General features: G+C 45.4%; 1 protein-coding gene across 1 annotated transcript in view; it reads right to left on the bottom strand.

Annotated features, from left to right (window-relative positions):
• Nucleotides 1-18,140: 18,140 nt before the first annotated feature.
• The window catches only part of NHLRC1 (NHL repeat containing E3 ubiquitin protein ligase 1), a 4,227-nt gene continuing 1,964 nt past the window's right edge, over nucleotides 18,141-20,403 (bottom strand). The window contains exon 2 of the mRNA XM_010708445.3: nucleotides 18,141-20,401. Coding sequence (XP_010706747.1) covers nucleotides 19,837-20,401 — 565 coding nt within the window. The 3' untranslated portion in view covers nucleotides 18,141-19,836. The remainder of the gene's footprint in view (nucleotides 20,402-20,403) is intronic.

Raw genomic sequence — 20,403 nt, 5'->3', positions numbered from 1 at the left:
TTTAAAATTAAAATTTAGAAACGAAACAAAATTTATTTTCAGTCTTAACCCATCAGTCAGCCTGAGAGAGAGGTAAAAAAAGAAGTACTATACAATGAAACCAACAGCTGTATTCAAGGTTAATAACCTATTATATTTTACTTACATTATGAAAAAAAACTAAAATAAATTGTAAAATAATTGACAAATTGGTGACGTTGATGAAGAAAAAAAAGAAGGATGGATAGTTATTTGTCCTTTCAAGTAGCATTTAGCATATAGAAAGCAGACTTGGATTTTCTAGAAGGAAGAAACATTTCATATTAGGTGGTTGGGATGAAATATGACTTCATATGTACTTAGATTCCTACACAGTATGTTTCTTCTTGTAACAGTACAATTAGTTTACAGACTTGGTGGTGAATAGATTAAATTTGTTCTTACAGGCTTATTTACAGGCGTTTTGAATTATCTGTTTGGTTTTACCTGCATGAGAACCAAACCTCTGCTAGGACCCTAATGTCTCCTCCATCCCCACCCTGGGTTACTAGGAAGGCTGCAGACTGAAGGTGAACTATTACAGTAAATCTAATCTACCCTGAGGTAGATGCAGTCAAGTCTCCTTCAAGCTCAGATGTTCCTTGCTGTGAGGGAAAACACATCAAATGCAATTCCACTGGTCAGATGGGATGTTTTCTCTGACTCTGACACAATATTGCAAAAGGTTTTTAGACTCTTCAGCCCACTGTGCAGCACAGTGGACAACATGAACACATCGCTGAGGGCACCTGCTTAGTTAACATATTTCACTACATCATATAGGACAATCCCTTTGCTCCACTCACAGAAGAAGAGGAGACACAGAGCTCTGTTCCACATCTCTTATCACTTAGCAGGAAGAAGTAGTTTCAAATTACTGTTTTTTGCTATGTATGTGAAGTTATATTAATAGAATTAAATGAGCTTAGAATATTGCTCAGATACATTCTGAAATTGTGACTGAAGTTTACTGAATCTGAAGGAAACCATTTTGCACGTGCAGAGGGGCCACACTTCTCCTCCAGACTCAAATACTTCCCTAACATCTGTTTACAGCAAAGAGAGTAGGCCTGTGGGTATACAGATTGGATCCACAACTACATGATACCATGAAAAAATGTCTTTAGCTGGGGCTTTATCACTTGAGTTATTTCCTACAGTGAGAAAGCAGGTACCAATTGCACTGTAAAAAGAATTGCTGAGACTCCACCTGGAAAAATCAGCACAGATCTGGTGTTCATCACTTAGGGAAGAAGAGTTTAAACTGGAACAGACCCACAAAGGGGTTACTGGGAGGACTGGGGAGTGGTGAATATTATCAAACAAGCGCAGACTAGAAAAATTTAGTTTGTTTAGTCTAGCAAAATGAAGACTGAGAGGGGATATGGCTATTTATGCTTCCTTTCAGGCCAGTTAGAAACCACAGTGCTACTTAAGTTCAAAGAAAACACTAGCACAAGAACAAATGGATGTAAACTGTCTTTCATGCAGCCCTTTTATCCTGCACTGCATTAAGAACCCTGCCAGCAGGTCAAAGGAGGTGGTCTTTCCCTTCTCAGCAGTGCTGGAGCAGCATCTGAAGCGCTGGGACCAGTTCTGAGCTCCACAGTATAGGAGAGACCCAGACCTAACAGAGTGAGACAACAAAGGGCCACAAAGATGGTGAAGTGACTGGTGCAGCTTTCCTTATGAGGAAAGGCTAAGAAAGATGGGATGTTCGGTCTGGAGGACACCCAGGGGCACCTCATCAGTGTCTGTAAATCCCTGAAGAGAAGGTCCAGGGAGGATGGAGCTGGACTCTTTTTAGAGGTACTCAGTTCCAGGACAGCAGGATGGCTCTGAGGATTGAGAATTACAGTGATAAATCTAGTTAACTTTAAGGGAGAGCTTGATTCCCTGACTGTTATAGCAGGGATCCTGTGCCGCTGACCCCATCAGACACATGCCTCTGTACAGCCTTCCAACATTACAGAGAGGAGAACAGTTTATAACAGTGAAAGGGGAAGGAAAAAGATTTGTGCCGTTAAGAAAGGAAGACTGTAAGGTCACAAATAATAAACTGACATTGCCTACATATTGTTATTAGCATATTAGTATAAATATTAGTATAAATTAAATTAGTATAAACATATTATTAGTATAAATACTAATCTCTGAGAAGAAGTATATGTTAAATTTGCAGAGATTTATCATTTTTCTTTTTTTTTTCGTCTTGTACGTATAATAGGAATCAGATGCCTATTCTTAGAAACAACAGACTCCCATAGCTGCGTTCTAACATTATTTACAATTCAAATCTGTAGGCAGGCCCCAGCGAACTGAAGGCAGGGACAACTCTGCCATTATTCCTCCTGCCCCACAAATTCTCACCCCTCTTCATCACTTCCATAAGGAATGTCTGGTATGCAAGCACCAGTCCACTGCCCTTCTGTTGCGGCTGTGAGTACAGAATTGAGACTAAGGGTACTTGTGAGCTGGGGGCCAGTTTAAAAATGCTGCTCAGATGATCACAATCATTGCTATGCATTTGCTAAGTGTAGGTGTGTATCCTATCATGGGTAGAAAAACTGTCTACAGTCTCAATGTCTATTCAGTCAGCAATAAGATATTAGTTGGGGTCTATCTAACTTACTGCAATACTTGGGCCCTATTCTCAGAAATGTGCTTTTTGCTCAGTAGGGATGAATCAGAAAGCTGTAAATACGTGCAGTCTAATCCATGTCAGCAACCTCTTAGAACAGAAGAGCAGCATTTTCATTAACCCTTATGCACTCGGTCACACTCCCCTTGCTGCTCTCAGAGGGAAGCTAAGATTTGCTGTTTGCCCACCTGCTGGGCCTGGGCTCTGCCCCTCATGCTGCCCTTGGGAGGAGGTTGAGGAGGGAGGAGCACATGCACCAGGCGTGCTTACTAAGCAGAGCTAGTAACCATGCTGGCTGAGCCAAAACTTCTCGTTATGCAATTACTTCTTACTGATGCCCACAGATACATGTTCTAGACACGTGTGCAGAGAAGAAGCTATCGCTTGAAAGACACTAGAGAACAGCAAGCATTGGGAGGAGTGTGCTTAAGAAAGCTGAGTGAGTCAAAGCCTTCAGAGAGGAGGTGACACTCTATCTGTTCAAAGAGAAGAATGTCAGTTTAGTGCAGATCTTGGATCCATTCTGCCATCTGCAGAAGATAGGAGGATTCCCATTAAATTTAACAGGTTTTATCAGTTGCTGTATAAGGAAGAAACAATTACTGAAGATGTTACTGAAGTGCAGAGCAAGACAGATATATAAAAAGCAAAACACCCAATCATTCCCTTCTCCCATTTCACCCTAGACTGAAGAAAGCATGTCAGATATAACCACCTAGTAATTAACAAAAAAGCAACAGATCGCTGCAGCGTCTGATGAGCAGAATCAGATGTGAAAGAACCAAATAATTTACTACATGTTCTCACATCACTTATATACATTCACAAGTTTCCTTTTTTAGCTTTCCCATCCAACTTTACATGTCAACAGAGTATTCCACAAACACTCCATAACCATGCATGTAGGTGTTTATCCAATGAGAGCCATGAGTTGTTCCTAGGCACGCTCTCTTCCTCAAATCACAGAGTCCCACGCAGCTTATATGACTTTGTTTTCCCCTTCTGCTGGAGATGTCCTTGGTTCGCACGCTGTTGATCTTGCTTCACAGCTGCTGCTCTGAATAGTCTTTCCTGTATTCCCACAGATCACATGCTCATTTTCATATACACTGAAGGCTGTCAAATAGAGCTACAACAGGGTGTGGTTTTTTGGTCATCTAACTTCAAATCTCATCCTCTTGGATTCATAGCTTATGGCGTGGCAAAGAGGCTTGCTCTTTGCAGGAGAAGGAATTAGTGGCATAGACTGCCTGTGCAGGCTTCCTGGAAAGGGCAGGATGTATTGTGCAGGCCTCTGACAAGCAGACAGCATTAAGGCATCACCCTGAAAACCTATTTTAAAGGAGCTATAGGGTAAATATGCATAACTGGATAAAGGAAGAAGCAAGAGAAAGTGAAAACATCAAAGCCCTTTTAGTTTGTTTTATGTGTACTAGTGGATTTCTGTCTCCCGTTATCTCTTCAGTTATCTGGTGTGACAAAAGAAAGGCTTGAGTTTTACTATTGCATTTTTCCGCATACACTGGAGATCTCAAAACTTGTAAGGTGTTCTTTAAATCTTCACAATTGAAGTGTCTAAATCAGATGAATTAAAACTAAATGAATTAAAATTAAAATTCAGTGGTTTCTTGGATGCAGTGTTCTATAATGCTAAGCACCAAGCCTCATAGCAAAAACAGCTGCATCGTTCACAGAAAAAGCCTGTATTTTTTGTAGTAAGATAAGTAGAGACCGGTGGAGCTGGCAGGAGACAAACTAGGTAGAACAAAGTTGGTTTGCCCCAGCAGGTAAAATAAAACAAAACCCAAATATCGAGTGATTTCCAGTCATATATGAAAGCAGACAGGAGCGGAATGGGCAACAACTGGAGTTCTAGTGGATTTTAAAACAACATGAGCCAAATACTTTAAAATAAGCATTTCAGCTGTTGGAAAGATGCCTGCATGGAGTAGGCTCTAGGAAACTTGCACATCCACGAGATCAGCAGGAAAAACAATCTCCTGGTGCAGAGGAGGGTTTGAGAAGATGAAAGTCCATGCCTCATAGTTCAGAGGAATTGTCCAGATCCCTCAACTGCTGTGGTGACAAACTATTAATTATGAATAAATAAAGCATAAATGGTATTACACGGATTCTGAAACACAACAGTTCCCCAGAGGAAATGTTATCCGATTGTAGTAATTTCCCTTTGAACACAAGAGCACCCGATGCATAGAACAGCAATATATATTCCACAGGGCTGCTCCTCTGGGTAGATTCCCTTCATGTGCTGAATAGTTTTTCCTGCATTCCCACTGATCACATGCTCATTTTCATATGCACTGAAGGCTGTCAAATAGAGTGACCACAGGTGTCCTTTTCTGGTCATTTAACTTCAAATCTCATCTTCTTGGATTCATAACTTATGGCGTGGCAAAGAGGCTTGCACTTTGCAGGAGAAGGAATTAGTGTCATAGACTGCCTGTGCAGGCTTCCAAGCTACTTTTACTCTGTCTCCACCAGCATTTGACAGGGTAACTCCAACTAATGATATGACTTGTCTACAAAGTCCAGTACTGAGAAGATCTTGAGATCACTGGAACCAGTCTGCTGCTATCGCAACCACAAAAAGCCAATGTTATGTCATTTGGTTACTTTTAATTTATTTTTTCCCATAACTATTGCTGCAAATGAAGCTGCACAGGGGGATCTGGGGTAGAAGCATTCCTAAGCCGTCAGTCTACATTTAGTAGACTACAGTTTAAACTGCATGCTCCTTCATCCTCTTACACCTTTCAAAAGCATTTGCATACCACTCTCCAAAACACATTCCTTGAATGACTTAAGACGTTTGCCATCATACACAGTTATCTGAGATTTCATCCCTTCAGTCTGACAGAAAGGATGAAAGGTGTTGCATTAAGAGGATAGTTTGAGCTTTGCTTACCAGAAAACCCCCTTGTGGGCTGTCACGGAAAGGTTCACAAACGCTTGTGTGTCGGTGCTCCCTCGGAGTTTCACTGGATGGATTCACCAAAGTTTCCAAAGAGTGGATGATTTATTGAAGAGACAAACACAGCAGATACAGGGTTGCCGTTGATAATAGTGCTGGAAAATGCATCTTCACCAAGAGGTGAAGTGAAGTGATCCCATCTTAGAGGAAAAAGAGGAACATAGTTTTCTGTCTTTTATCTCTCATCTCTCCTTTAGTGTCTTTTCCTTCCTTTTCTCCATCTTCTCTTCTGCTTTGTATTGTGCTCCCCAAAATAATAATCCTCATAACCCGACCTTATCTGTCCCCCTACCTGGGGTGATGTTAATGTGATTTGGGGGAGAGCAGATTGCTATGGTCACGTTTGGTTAGCATGTTCTTCTTGGAGCTCATTAGAATGCTCAAGGGTAGTAACTTTAATAATAGCTTCACAGGTAACAAAGCAAAAGATCTCACTCGATGTGAAAATCTGACAAAGTGACTCTTTAGAAAGGAAAAACAAACAAACAAACGAAAAAACCCGCAACATGGACTGCACTTTCAGGTAGATTGATCTTTCTGAAATCAAGTTGGTGTCAAGACGTAAACACCACAGTAGCTGACCAAAAAATGGCTAAAAAGAAATGCTCTTCTGGAAGACACGGTGAGCCTACGAATGCAAAAATTTTCCATCGTTGCATCTCCAGTAAGTGAGACAGGGCACGGGAATGGAAAAGAAGAGCTGATGGTACATCTGCCATTCAAAAAGCCATTTTCAGACTTCCAGGAGTCCTTCTGTGTGCCAGTGTCACCTTCCTTTCCCACCTATGGATATGTCTGCCAGGAATGCCGGACAGGACAGAATGATTGCAGGCACAGCCGCCACGACCCAAACAGCAGCAAAGGGAGCCACAGCTCCCTTGGGCACGCCCAACATGGACAGGGTGGGCCGCACGCGTTGGACGCTGTCACAATGGGCATTGTAGCGGCCTGCGGATGTCACAATGGCTACCACTGCCCCGCCCTTTACACCGCCCTGTAAGTACGGGAGCAGCAGCAGCTGGCCCACACTTGCCGAGCGTAGACCTGGGTGCCAGCGTGCGTGGACGGGAGAGGAGCCAGAGCAGGAAGGCAGGCGGCTGCCCACCTGGCTGTGGGCGAGAGAGAGGTGGTGCCAGGAAGCAGAGCAGGACGCCACCTGGCACGCAGAGCGAGTGCAACGGGCGCACAAGAGGCACTACTGCGTGAGAGACACAGCCATCGCTCTTGCGTCCAGTGCCCTGTGCAGCCCACTAGAGACTAGTCTCTAGTCTCCAGGAAGGGACAAGATGAAGAACACACCTGTGCTTCATCAGCCCAAGAATGGCGTGCTGCACAGGCATGCACGGCGTTCAGAGAGCGGCGTGCAAATGAGTCTTTTCTGCCATCCGCCTCCAGGATGGAGATCTCATCACGCTCGCCGTGAGAGGAATCTTCTGCAGGCAATGCTCAGGCGCGCAGTGAAGACCGTGAGGCGCAGCATTGCCCCTTGGGGACAAAATGGCATGGGGCTCCTCATTCCCCGTCTGGTAGTGGATGCTGAGGAGCCCATGGAGGTGGGCCCCCTTCAATATGCCCCGACACCCAGCAGGGGCCCCTGCGGAGTCTGGGGCATGGGGCTCCGCATCCCACATCTGGCATTGGATGCCGAGGAGCCCATGGAGGGGGTTGAGAGGCCCAGGCATGGCAGACATGGGCAAAATGATGGGAGGCACAGCTGCCACCATCAAACACGCAGCTTCAGGAGCCACAGCTCCAGCCACCGCTCAGACCACGACTCCAGACACAGACACTACCACCGATCAGACGGTGATGGGAGCCACAGCTCCAGACACCCATACGATTGCTGCGGGAGGCACAGCCATGGCCACCAATCAGACGGCTATGGGAGCCACAGCTCCAGCTACCATTCAGATGGCAGCTCAAGACACAGACACAACCACCGATCAGACGGCCATGGGAGCCACAGCTGCAGTTACCGATCCAGCAGCTGCAGGAGGCACAGCCATGGCCACCGATAAAACGGGCATTGGAGCCACAGCTCCAGCCATTGTTCAGACCGCAGCTCGAGACACAGATACGACCACCGGTCAGACGGCCATGGGAGCCACAGCTAGTGCCACCCATCCAACAGCTGCGGGAGGCACAGCCATGGCCACCCATAAGACAATAGCATCTAGCCAAATGCTTTCCACTCTCACGACAACAGGAAGAGGCCAAGACGTTCCTGTTTTTAAGAAAATAAAATTCTACATACATCCTAGCTGAGGGTTTCTCTTCAATTTCTTTGGGTACTATGGGGAGGTGCGAGGGCCACATGGCTGTGACCTTTCCCTTGTGTGTCAGAGCAACAATTTGATTGTAGACCAACCAATGTTTGGCAGGTGATTTAGCTCAGTGATTGACAAAACCTTGTTCTCCTCCAGTGTCTGATCTCAAAGAAGAGCACAGTCCTGCGGGTCTTTCCGTGAAAGTGCAGCTATGCCAGAAAAAGCAGACCATGAATTTCTGCAGAATTTGGTTTCACAGATGTTTCCTTGAGCAGGAAACCCACTAGAGTACCCACTGTCGTGCCAAACACGGGTTCACAGGTCACAGGCTAGGCTAGGTTGCAAGAGAACAAGGACCTGCACCAAACACCTGCATGCCTCCAGTAACACCACCGAGCACTGGCCCACGGGAGAGCATGAACTTCAACCACAAACCGATCATCAATCATCTTACATTGTGTCAAGCTGCATCGTGACCGGCAGCGATGTATAAACATTCAGGTGTATTGGATCCCTGTATTAGGGAAGGCTCACCCTCCAGCTCCAGCTGACTCAATCATTGGTTCGTGCTGTGAAGGGGTAGAGTGTATGGGAACTGTTTCTGGAGATCCCTCCTCGGTGAAGCTTTCCCCTGTGAACCTGGAATCATCCGATACGGGTAAGCAATCTGCTTCCCTTCCTTTATAGCACCTTTCTATTGTGCTGGTCCTGTCGTCACACCTCTGTTGTAACGCCTGTCCCACTGTACTGATCTGTCCAATTGCTGCACCGTGCCTACTGTTTTCTTGAAAACCTCCAGGGTTGGTGACTCTGCCACATTGCTGGGTAGCCTTTATGAAGATCTTGCTACCTTCTGAAACCATTCTCTCTTGTCCTGTCACGAGTCACCTGGGAAAACAGGCTGGCCCCCACTCTGCTACAACCACCTTTCAAGTGATTTTAGAGAGTGGGGAGGTCTCTGCTTCTTCTTTAGATTAAACAATCCCAGTTCCCTCAGCCACTCCTCATAAGACTTGTTCCAGATTCTTCCCCAGCTTCGTTGCTCTTCTCTGGCCTTGCTCTCCAAGCCCCCGTGTCTTTCTTGCAGTGAGAGTCCCAACAGTGAACACAGTACTCAAGATGCAGTCTTGCCAGTGCCAAGCAGAGAGGGATGATCACCTCCGTCTACACTATGCTGATACAAGCCAGGATATCATAGGCCTTCTTGGCCACCTGGGCATGCTGCTGCCTCATGTTCAGCCTTGTACTCACCAACACTCCTTTGTCCTTTTCCTCTGCACTGCTTGCCAGCCGCTCTACCCACTCAACCTACATGCATCGGGTTGTTGGGACCAAAGTGCAAGGCTTGCCACTTGGTCTTGTCATATCTCATTCAGTTGGCCTCTGCCCAGCCATTCAGCCTGTCTAGATCCCTCCGGAGCTCCTTCCTACCCCCTGGCAGATTGACACATCCTCCAGCTTGGCGTCATCCACAAACTTACTGAGGGTGCATTCAGTTCCCTCATCCATGTCAGCAACAAAGATATTGAACAGGACAGGCTCCAGTACCAATCCCTAGGGAACACCACTTGTGTCTAGTCACCAGCTGGATTTAACTCCATTCAACAGCACTCTCTGGGCCCAGCCCTCCAATCAGTTTTTCACATGCTTAAGAGTGCACCTGCCCAGGCCACGGTCCGGGCTGCCAGCTCCTCCAGGAGAATTCTGGAGAAGATAGTGTCAACGCCTTTATTAAAGTCTAGGTAGATTACATCCACAGCTTTTCCCTCATCCAACAGCCTGCTCATCTGGTCACTGAAGGAGATGAGGTTGGTCAGGCAGGACCTGCATTTCACAAACCCATGCTGGCTGGGCCTGACCCCCTGGTTGTCCCAAGCATGCTGCACGACTGCATTCAAGACGATCTTCTCCATGACCTTCTCTGATACCTAGGTCAGGCTGACAGACTTGTAGTTCTCCATATCCTCCTTTTGACCCTTCTTGTACACTGGCATAATATTAGCAATTCTCCAGTCATCCAGGACCTCCCCTGTTGACCGGGACCACTGATAAATGATGGAAAGTGGCTTGGCAATCACTTTTGTCAGCTCCCCCCTCACATGTGGGTGGACCAATTCTGACCCCACGGACTTGTGACAGTTCAGGTGGAGTAGCAGGTCACTAACGGTTTCCTCCTGAATTGTGGAGGGTTTATTTGTTCTCCATCCCTGTCTTCCAGCTCAGGAGGCTGAGTACCCTGGGGATAACTGGCCTATTACAGGGAGAAGTAAAGAAGGCTTTGAGAACGTCAGCCTTTTTCTCTTCCTTAGTGACAACATGCCCCACTGCATCCAATAGAGAGGAGTGATTCTTCTTGGCCCTCTCTTTGCTGTTATTGTATTTATAAAAATGTGTTTTCACCTTTTTAGTTTTCCCTCTGCATTCCCTATCATTTCTGAAATGACTTTGTCTTACTGCTGAATGCTGTAAACAGACCCTGGTATACTTATATGCGACAGCAACCTGAGATCAAAGCTTTAACATAAACCAAGTAGAGATTGCAGCACATATGTGCAGCAGACCTATCAACCTATAGCAGGGGCTGAAGAGATTATATTAAGGGAATATTTTCTACTGCATTTGTTTTAATCCACATTGTTAAAACACGAGATTGCAATGGGAATTATCATCGAAGCAACTTGACACAGTCCTAAATTATATTCTCTGTGAAAATATCAGCACGCTTACAGAAGGCAAAGTACATCCCTAGCTATCCCCATTTTCGATGCATCCAGACAAACCAATTAACCATCACATAAGTAATTACATTTTTTTGCACGTAAGTCCCTTGTGATTTTATCATCGCTCTCTCATTTTTTGATCTGTTGAAATCTGTGACTAAGTTCCAACTGATTTCCAGATGGAAAGGGCAGGATGTATTGTGCAGGCCTCTGACAAGCAGACAGCATTAAGGCATCACCCTGAAAACCTATTTTAAAGGAGCTATAGGGTAAATGTGCATAACTGCATAAAGGAAGAAGCAAGAGAAAGTGAAAACATCAAAGTCCTTTTAGTTTGTTGTATGTGTACTAGTGGATTCTGTCTCCCGTTATCTTTAGAGAATGAAAACCAACTTTTGAAAGACCGTATAGAAAAGCTGAAGCAAGAACTTGGCATATTGACAGGGAAGAAACCAATTCTGCATCTTTCAATAGGTCAAGTTTGTAACATTTCAATACATGATGACCAGACTCCTGAATCAACCGACTTTGTTGATCAGGAAAATAAAAAAACTATATTTTTTATATAATTGGAGATCTCAAATCTCCAATTTTGACAGATCCACTAAAAGTCCATCCTGTCATAACTCAGAAAACAAAAAAAGTACAGGACAGACCGGCAGGGCTGCCGCCTGATCAGTGGCCCCCTGCCCAGACTCATTTGTATGTAACAGCCCGGCCATACACGGCAACGGAATTGATGGATTTAGTACAGTGATTTCGGCAGAAGCCTAGAGAAAGTGTGCAGCTTGGTTATTAAGACTGTGGGATTCTGGGGCAGAAAGTGTTTTAGTGAATGGCCCAGAAATATCCAAGTTGGCCACCATGACTGTCCATCTTGCTCTCAGGCAGATTATATGTGGGTACTCAATATCCTGATGAAAACCATTCTATAATAGAATGGTTAATGGTGGTCTGTTGTATGGTATGGCCAAATAAATCTGATATAGCTCTACATACAGGGATGTGGTCCTCCATGCAGGACCTTCAAAATTATATCCGTGAATTAGAGGCATAAGGGAAGCAATTTATGAAGATACATTTGATGGTCCTGATATGGTCAAATTATCAGCAGGGATGAGAGACTTAATTCTACAGCAAGTTCTCTCTCATTTGTATGGTACTTTGGTATCTATATTAAAACCGCTGGTGGCTTCAGAAGCTGTAGTCCAGCAGGCTGCCCAGTTAATGGCCAACCTAGGAGAAACAGAACACCTGTAGACTAGGCGCAACATCCGGACGTTAGAAGAAGCTGAGGTCCTACCGGTGACTAAAACCAAGATGCCGGCTGCTCGAGCTCCTCTATCGGGACCCATAAGGGTTTCCTGAAAACAAATGTTTAATGACTTTATTTGGGCTGGGGTACAATTTGCTAAGATTGACCACCAGCCCAACCATGTCCTTCTCCAGCTTTGGAGACAACTAAAGGACAATCAAAAATTTCAAAACTACCCTAAGAAACCAAGGGTAAGGGTTATAGAGAGAATACCAACAACAACATGGAACCTAGAAGACTTCACTGTTCCTAATAGGAAAAAAAAGCCGCCTCAGGTGTCTCAGGTGTCTCAGGCTCACGATGCCTGAGCCACCGGAAGCAAAAGAATTGGCCCTACCACAATTCATGGCGTGACGAGGGATGTTAGTCCCCATAGGGCCTCCAGACGGGACCGGAGGCTCTATGTAGAATTAACGATTTATTGGTCCCAAAAAAATATTCAGAGAGTTATGGCATTAGTGGACACTGGAGCAGAAACATCAATTATCTACTGAGATCCAACCAAATTTGATGGAGACAGAGTGATGATTGGTGGTTTTGGGGGACAGACTATTCCTGTCACCCATACATGGTTGAAACTGGGGGTTAGGCGTCTCTCACCCTGGGAGTATAAGGTATCTATTGCCCCAGACCAGGAATACTACTTGGGCATAGATATTCTATGTGGTCTGGCTCTCCAGACAACTGTGGGAGAGTTCAAACTTTGACAGAGATGTATCAGTATCCAGGCGGTGCAGGCAGTATTAAGGGGCCATGTGAAACATGGGCCAATTTGCCTACCGAAACCGCGCCAGATTACTAATGTGAGACAGTATAGACTCCCGGGTGGGCGGGATGAAATATCGAAGACGGTGCAGGAATTAGAAAAAGTGGGTATTATAAGACCTGCACATAGCCCATATGATTCCCCCATATGGCCAGTGCCAAAGTTGGCACGTGGAGAATGACAGTAGATTACAGGGAATTAAATAAGGTCACGCCGCCTATTCTTGCGGCTGTACCCAATATTGCCTCCCTAATGGACACATTGAGTAGGGAGATAAAAACCTATCACTGTGTCCTAAATTTAGCAAATGTGTTCTTCAGTATCCCAATTACTGAGGAATCACAAGATCAGTTTGCGTTTATGTGGAGAGGCAGGCAGTGGACCTTTCAGATCCTGCCACAAGGGTACGTGCATTCACCAATGTATTGTCACAATCTAGTGGTGCATGACTTGGCTGATTGGAAAAAAACTAATGATGTTAACCTATATCATTATACTGATGATCTCCTGCTGACATCCGACTCACTGGAGGCAGTAGGGCAGGCGGCAGATTCCTTAACCGCCTATTTACAACAGAGGGGATGGGCTATAAATCCCCAAAAGGTGCAAAGTCCAGGCCTGTCCGTAAAATTCCTGGGGGTGATTTGGTCAGGAAAGACCAAAGTACTACCCAGTGCTGTCATAGATAAGGTTCAGGCGTTCCCAGTCCCTACAACATCAAAGCAGCTGCAAGAGTTTCTAAATATATTGGGTTATTGGCGTTCTTAGCAGCTGCTAAGGCCACTGCATAGACTCACAAAAAAGGGGCAGCTTTGGGATTGGGGGAAAACAGAACAGGATGCTTTCCAATAGGCAAAACTGGCAGTTAAACAAGCCCAGGCATTAGGTATATTTGCTCTTACCCTCCCAGCCGAGTTGGATGTTCACATCACTCAAGATGGCTTTGGTTGGGGCCTGTGGCAATGCCAGAGTTCTGTTCGGACCCCCATTGGTTTCTGGTCTCAGGTCTGGCATGGAGCAGAAGAAAGATACAGTATAACTGAAAAACAGTTATTGGCTGCCTATTTGGCATTACAGGCAGTAGAGCCAATAACTCAAACGGCTGAAATATTAGTTAAGACCACTCTGCCGATTCAGGGGTGGGTGAAAGATCTGACCCACCTTCCTAAGACAGGGGTGGCCCAAGCACAAACAGTGGCACGATGGGTCGCCTATCTCAGCCAAAGGAGCAGTCTGTCTTCATCACCCTTGAAAGAAAAACTCCATATGATCCTAGGCCCAGGACGTATCACAGTGATGCACTAAAAGAAATACTGGTCGCTCCACCACAGAAGAGTCCCGTTCAGGAGGGAAAATACCCTATCCCTGAAGATGCCTGGTACACGGATGGATCCAGCAAGGGCAACCCGAGCAAGTGGAGAGCAATAGCATACCATCCTTCTACTGAGACAGTCTGGTTTGACGAGGGGGGTGGTCGGAGCAGCCAATGGGCAGAACTGCGAGCCGTGTGGATGGTTATAACTAAGGAACCCGGTGATGGTATCCTGAACATCTGTACGGATAGTTGGGCTGTGTACTGGGGGCTCACTCTGTGGATTGCACAATGGGCCACCCAGGAATGGACTACCCATGCCCGGCCGATCTGGGGCAAGGACATGTGGTTAGACATATGGAATACAGTCAAACATAGGACTGTACGTGTCTACCATGTTTCTGGTCATCAGCCCCTACATTCACCGGGAAATGATGAAGCCGACACGCTGGCCTGAGTTCGATGGATTGAGAATTCACCCTCTGAGAACATCGCCCGTTGGTTACAGTAGAAGCTACGGCATGCGGGACAAAAGACAATGTGGGCAGCTGCTAAAGCATGGGGACTGCCCATACAGCTACCGGACATCATCCAGGCATGCCGGGATTGCGACGCTTGCTCCAAGATGAGACCGAGACCATTGCCCGAAACAACAGCCCATCTTGCTAGAGGACACAATCCTCTCCAGCGATGGCAGGTCGATTACATTGGGGCCCCTTCCTCGGTCTGAGGGGGCGAGATATGCCCTGACCTGCGTCGACACTGCAAGTGGGCTACTGCAGGCCTATCCAGTGCCGAAAGCAAACCAGGCATATACCATCAAGGCACTCACCAAACTGATGTCTGCCTACGGGACACCTCAAGTCATTGAGAGCGACCAGAGAACTCATTTTACTGGTGCAACAATACAACGCTGGGCAGAAGAAAATAACATCGAATGGCGATTCCACCTGCCATATAATCCAACAGGAGCAGGCCTCATCGAATGTTATAACAGTATTAAGGCTGCCCTGAAGATAGACTCCCATCCCTGCAGGGGTGGACAAAAAGACTGTATGAAACCTTGCGGGACCTGAATGAAAGACTCTGAGATGGCAGACCCAGTGCCCTGAGAATGCTGCAGACAACATAGGCCACCCCGCTTAGGATCCAAATTACGGGCACTGATCATCAGGTAAGACCCCAGATTGGTAATTATTTTCATATTCTGCTCCCTGCCCCTGAGAATTTAGATCCTGGCACCCATAGAATAAAATGGCCTTGGAAGATGCAGGTAGGACCCAAGTGGTGTGGCCTACTTGCACCTTGGGGGAGATTGTTGGAGGCGGGAGGCTCAGTAGTCCCTCTAATAATAGGTACATGGCCTACTGATGTTGTGGTCAACACTCCGATTTTCATTGCTAAAGGGACTCCCATCATGTCCGTATGGCAGATCAGGACACCTCCTTTGGTGCCTGATATTATTATGCAGCCGCAGACATCCGGCCAGGATGTGTCCCAGTACAAGCGGAAGTGTTGACCCAGGATAGAAATACGGCCTGTGTCTTGCCCTGGAGGGCAGACCTTCCCCTCTTGGTACCTCTGAAACATCTGTATTTCTCCCCGTGAGTCTTTGAGCCTTCAGGATCACCAGAAGGAATGAAATGTCATCAAAAGCGTTCCAGTGTTACTGTCAGATCATGTGTAACACCCGGTGATGGTCTTCATGGGACTGATGGAACATAGGATGGACCTGCACCTCGCGACTGCATGTCTCCAGTAACATCATTGAGCACTGGCCCATAGAAGGATATCACCGATCATCACTCATCTTGAATTTTACCAACATGTGTTGCGATGAAATTGTATAAGCGTCACGGTATATTGGATCTCTGTACTAGGAAAAGCTCACCCTTTTGGTCTACCTAATCATTGGTTCACGCTGTGAAGGGGTGGAGTGTATGGGGCTGCTGAATCATGGCCTGAACCTCTGATTAATCACCTGAGGCGAGCAGTGAGTCAGCCACAGGAGCACAAGTGAAGGCAAATCACCTGTGCTGCAGGAAGGGGTGGAGCCTGGCTGCACCTCTCCTAGACCCATTTAAGAGCTGACTGCCAGTGGGGAAGGATCTCTTCTAGGGATCCACTCCACTGGAGTCTATTTTGTGAGCCCAGGATAGGGTGAGTGTCTTTCTTTTCCTACTCCAATATAATAATTACATCAGCCAAGATCCTGGATATACCATACCATCTGTATATTCATTGATTGTACACTGCTATACCATAACATCGGTATATTCATTAATTGTACACCCCAGCAGGTAAAATAAAGCAAAATCCAAATATTGAGTAATATATGAAAGTAGACAGGAGCGGAATGGGCAATAATTGGAGTTCTAGTGGATTTTAAAACAACATGAGCCAAATACTTTAAAATAAGCATTTCAGAGCTGCTGGAAAGATGCCTGCATGGAGTAGGCTCTAGGAAACTTGCACATCCACGAGATCAGCAGGAAAAACAATCTCCTGGTGCAGAGGAGGGTTTGAGAAGATGAAAGTCCATGCCTCATAGTTCAGAGGAATTGTCCAGATCCCTCAACTGCTGTGGTGACAAACTATTAATTATGAATAAATAAAGCATAAATGGTATTACACGGATTCTGAAACACAGCAGTTCCCCAGAGGAAATGTTATCCGATTGTAGTAATTTCCGTTGAACACAAGAGCACCCGATGCATAGAACAGCAATATATATTCCACAGGGCTGCTCCTCTGGGTAGATTCTCTTTATGAGCTCTCAGGAAGACTCCTACTCAAGACAATATATTTCCTACTGCATCATCCAAGATGTATTTCTAGACCAATCATATGCACTTGCTATATGACTTGCCACTAACAAAATTTTGTAGATCAATATATTTTAAAGAATTAACAAATCACACTGTAATAACTTCAACAGAATATCTCCAATGTTGAAAAAAGAGTGAAAAAAGTAAAAGAAAGAACATAAACTTTACCACGACTAAAATAGAGAAATTTCATTGTAACAGATAAAAGTGATAAAACAAATAAATTAGGAACTGTCAGTCAACTATCTGGCATGGAATACAGACAAACACTCTTTATTAGCCCGTAGCGCAATACCATTTTTGCTCCAGTTGACAGCGCTGAGCCTTATGTTGTTCTCTGGGGGATATACCACCATTCACTCCTCACTGTTACCTCGATGACAGGAACACCTGTGTCACGTGCTGCTCTCCGGACAATGGGTAAGGCCTCATTCAGTGCCATTCTCTGCCTCAGAGACATGCCTCAGGGGAGGTTTGGCCTGGGCATTAGGGAAAGGTTCTTCATGGACAGAGTGGTTGGGCCCCGGGACAGTGCCGTTCCCTCAGGTCCCATCGCTGCCACCAGAGAGCAGAGCTCAGCGCTGACCTCCTCTCCCTTTGTGAGGAGCTGCAGGTTGCCATGAGGCCTCCCTCAGCTCCTCTCTTTGGGCTGAACCAGCCAAGGGACCTCAGCCACTCCTCATACACACTGCCCTCCAATCCCTTCATTAACTCTGGAGCCTTTTTGGGCACTCTGTCTAGACTGACCTTATATTGTGGTGCCTGTATTCATCCTTCTTAAAAAACATTTAAAAAGAGAGGAAAACAGATACTTCTTTTAAAAAGCCTTGTAGCTGTTAACGGTGTTAACAATATAAACTCAAAGAGTTGGAGATTTCTTGAAAACCCACAAGTTCATAGCTGACTGCGCTTTATTAGCTTGAGGTAGGGCTGGATCAGCTCCTCGGCTCTCTTGCAACCTAGCCTAGCCTGTGGCCCGCGTTTGGCATGACAGAGCCATTGCTGGAGGAAACATCTGTGAAACCAAATTCTGCAGAAATTCATGGTCTGCTTTTTCTGGCATAGCTGCACTTTCACGGAAAGACCCGCAGGACTGTGCTCTTCTTTGAGATCAGACACTGGAGGAGAACACGGTTTTGTCAATCACTAAGCTAAATCACCTGCCAAACATTGGTTGGTCTACAATCAAATTGTTGCTCTGACACACAAGGGAAAGGTCACAGCCATGTGCCCCTCACGCCTCCCCATAGTACCCAAAGAAATTGAAGAGAAACCCTCAGCTAGGATGTATGTAGAATTTTATTTTCTTAAAAACAGGAACGTCTTGGCCTCTTCCTGTTCTCAGGAGTGTGGAAACAATTTGTTTGGACACTGGTGGATCCCACTTTCATCTGTTCTTATTCATATTCCAATGTATCCAACTCCTTGGGTATTTGACATCCAGTCCACTGTTCAATTAACCTTTACAAATAGCTGTATTTAATATACTTGTTTGCTTTGCTTTTATAAATGTTAACATAAGATACATAGTCTGAATATGAGAGCTTTAATACATTGTTTGATTTTAAGGGCCAAAATTACTCCAATTTGAAATATTTCATGCATGTTATTCATATAGTTATTAATTATTATTCATAGTTATTAAATGGCCAAGAAGTCAGAGCGGAAGCCAGATGAGAAGTTAATCAATAGAAAGATTACCCATGAACTTGAAACAGCTTTAGTTAATACACATGCTTTCAGTCACTAAATTTACCCTAGAAGTTTAATGTTAGTTTAATCTGTTTGTGTCCACCTCACAAGACACATTTACATGTAACCTCCTCTTAGTGCTGAACTACCTAGGTAATTATTTTAGAAACATGTGAATTCCTAGAATGCAGCATCTTCTAGTAGGTGCATTATATCGTTCTAAAAATAATACACATATACTTGGATTTCTGTGGTGTAGTAAGGCAAAAGAACTCACATCCACAGCAAAACGGTTTTCAAGAAAATATAGAAAGTTCTTAATCTGCTATCTGCTGTCAGCAAAATACTTTTTGTAGGCTCAAAAAGGCAAGGCTCTCACTCCTTTGTCCTTACTACTCTTCTCCAACATTCAAAATCTCAACTGAATTTTGCAGAGTGGTGCAGAAGTACCATATTAATCTCAAGACAGATGCAGGCAGTACTGGAAATCTCTCAAGAGTACCTGTGTTACTAACATGGCCAGTTCCATTCTGTAGATGCAGAAATACCCATGGTCTAAACACGAGTACCTGGAGATGCATTTAGGGAAAGCCACACATGCCAGTAATTACACATCCCAATGAAGATATGGATCCACGCGATATGTGGGAAGTGTTAGTGTTTCAGTAAAACACTAAAAAAGTGGTAAGAAATGCATACAAAGAAGGGCATACCCAGAAGTGCATTTCCCCAATATGGAGAAGAAAACAAAAAGACTTTGAGCATCTTTTCACTTCATATAACCCACTAAATGTTAATAGCTCATGTATTGCAACTCATCATGGCTGGATCAATTGGCCTTAAGCTGAAGCTGCCACTTCTCCTATGATCAAGTCAGACTCTTTTGTCATGCAGAAATGTCAAAAACAGAATGTGAATAACAGTAAGCAAAAGCAGCATCCTTTTCTATCCCAGGTGCAGATCTTGGATTACTCTATTCCAAATGCTGTTAATAATACGTAGTATGAATTTTTGGTTGTCAGCATATGGAATAGTTCTAAAATTCCTAATTGCTTGGTTGGTTCACTGCTGACTTTGGTCTGCAGCAGCCACCATGTCTCCTGCAGCCATGCGTGGGATCTGGTGTACATTTTATGGGAAGTACAGTACTTGGTTTAAGAGAGCAATTTCATTTCATGTAAAGCTCAGGAAATCCTCCCCCCCTACATGCCTCTGAACACCAGCACCGCACACACTTCGTAGCCAAAAGCAGCTCAAACCAGTAGCAGAACACACCTAAGCCCACTCAGGCACAGCTATATATTTTCACTGAATGATCACCGCTGTCTAAAACAACGAGGGAGTTGTTTGCTGTGTAAGTTAGTCCTACGGGATAAGAAAGCCCGTGGCTTACAAGCGGGTTAAAGACAGGGAACTCCTCAGGTTTCCCCAGGCATATCACAGCCTGACTGCAGACATCGGTCACCACGATGCAGCCCTCTTTGTCAAAGGCCACAGCCGTGGTATATATTTTGGAGGGGAAAACGAGGTTCAGCCCAAAGCTATCCATCTGGCCAATGAGAGTCATGTCTGCACTGAATATCTTCATTCGGGTGCTGCAGCCGCTCGGTCCTTTAGTCTTCAGGTGCTCTATCACCACCACGGCACCCGAGCTCGGGCAGACGGCCACCCCTCTGGGGCTGGTCAGCTTGGAGCGCACCAGCTGGCACTGCTTCAGCCGCCCCCTGCCGAAGTCGGCCGTCAGGCGGTACAGAGCTCCGGCCTCGGCGTCCGTCACCATCACGTCGCACTCGGGGGTGGCCCCCAGACCCCACGGCAGGCAGAATCCTTCTCGCACGGCCAGAATCCCCCT

Source organism: Meleagris gallopavo, chromosome 3 (assembly GCF_000146605.3).
Source record: "Meleagris gallopavo isolate NT-WF06-2002-E0010 breed Aviagen turkey brand Nicholas breeding stock chromosome 3, Turkey_5.1, whole genome shotgun sequence".
In the NCBI taxonomy this organism is placed as follows: domain Eukaryota; kingdom Metazoa; phylum Chordata; class Aves; order Galliformes; family Phasianidae; genus Meleagris; species Meleagris gallopavo.
The sequence above is the reverse complement of the archived record's forward strand: the minus strand, read 5'-3'. Positions and strand labels throughout refer to the sequence as shown.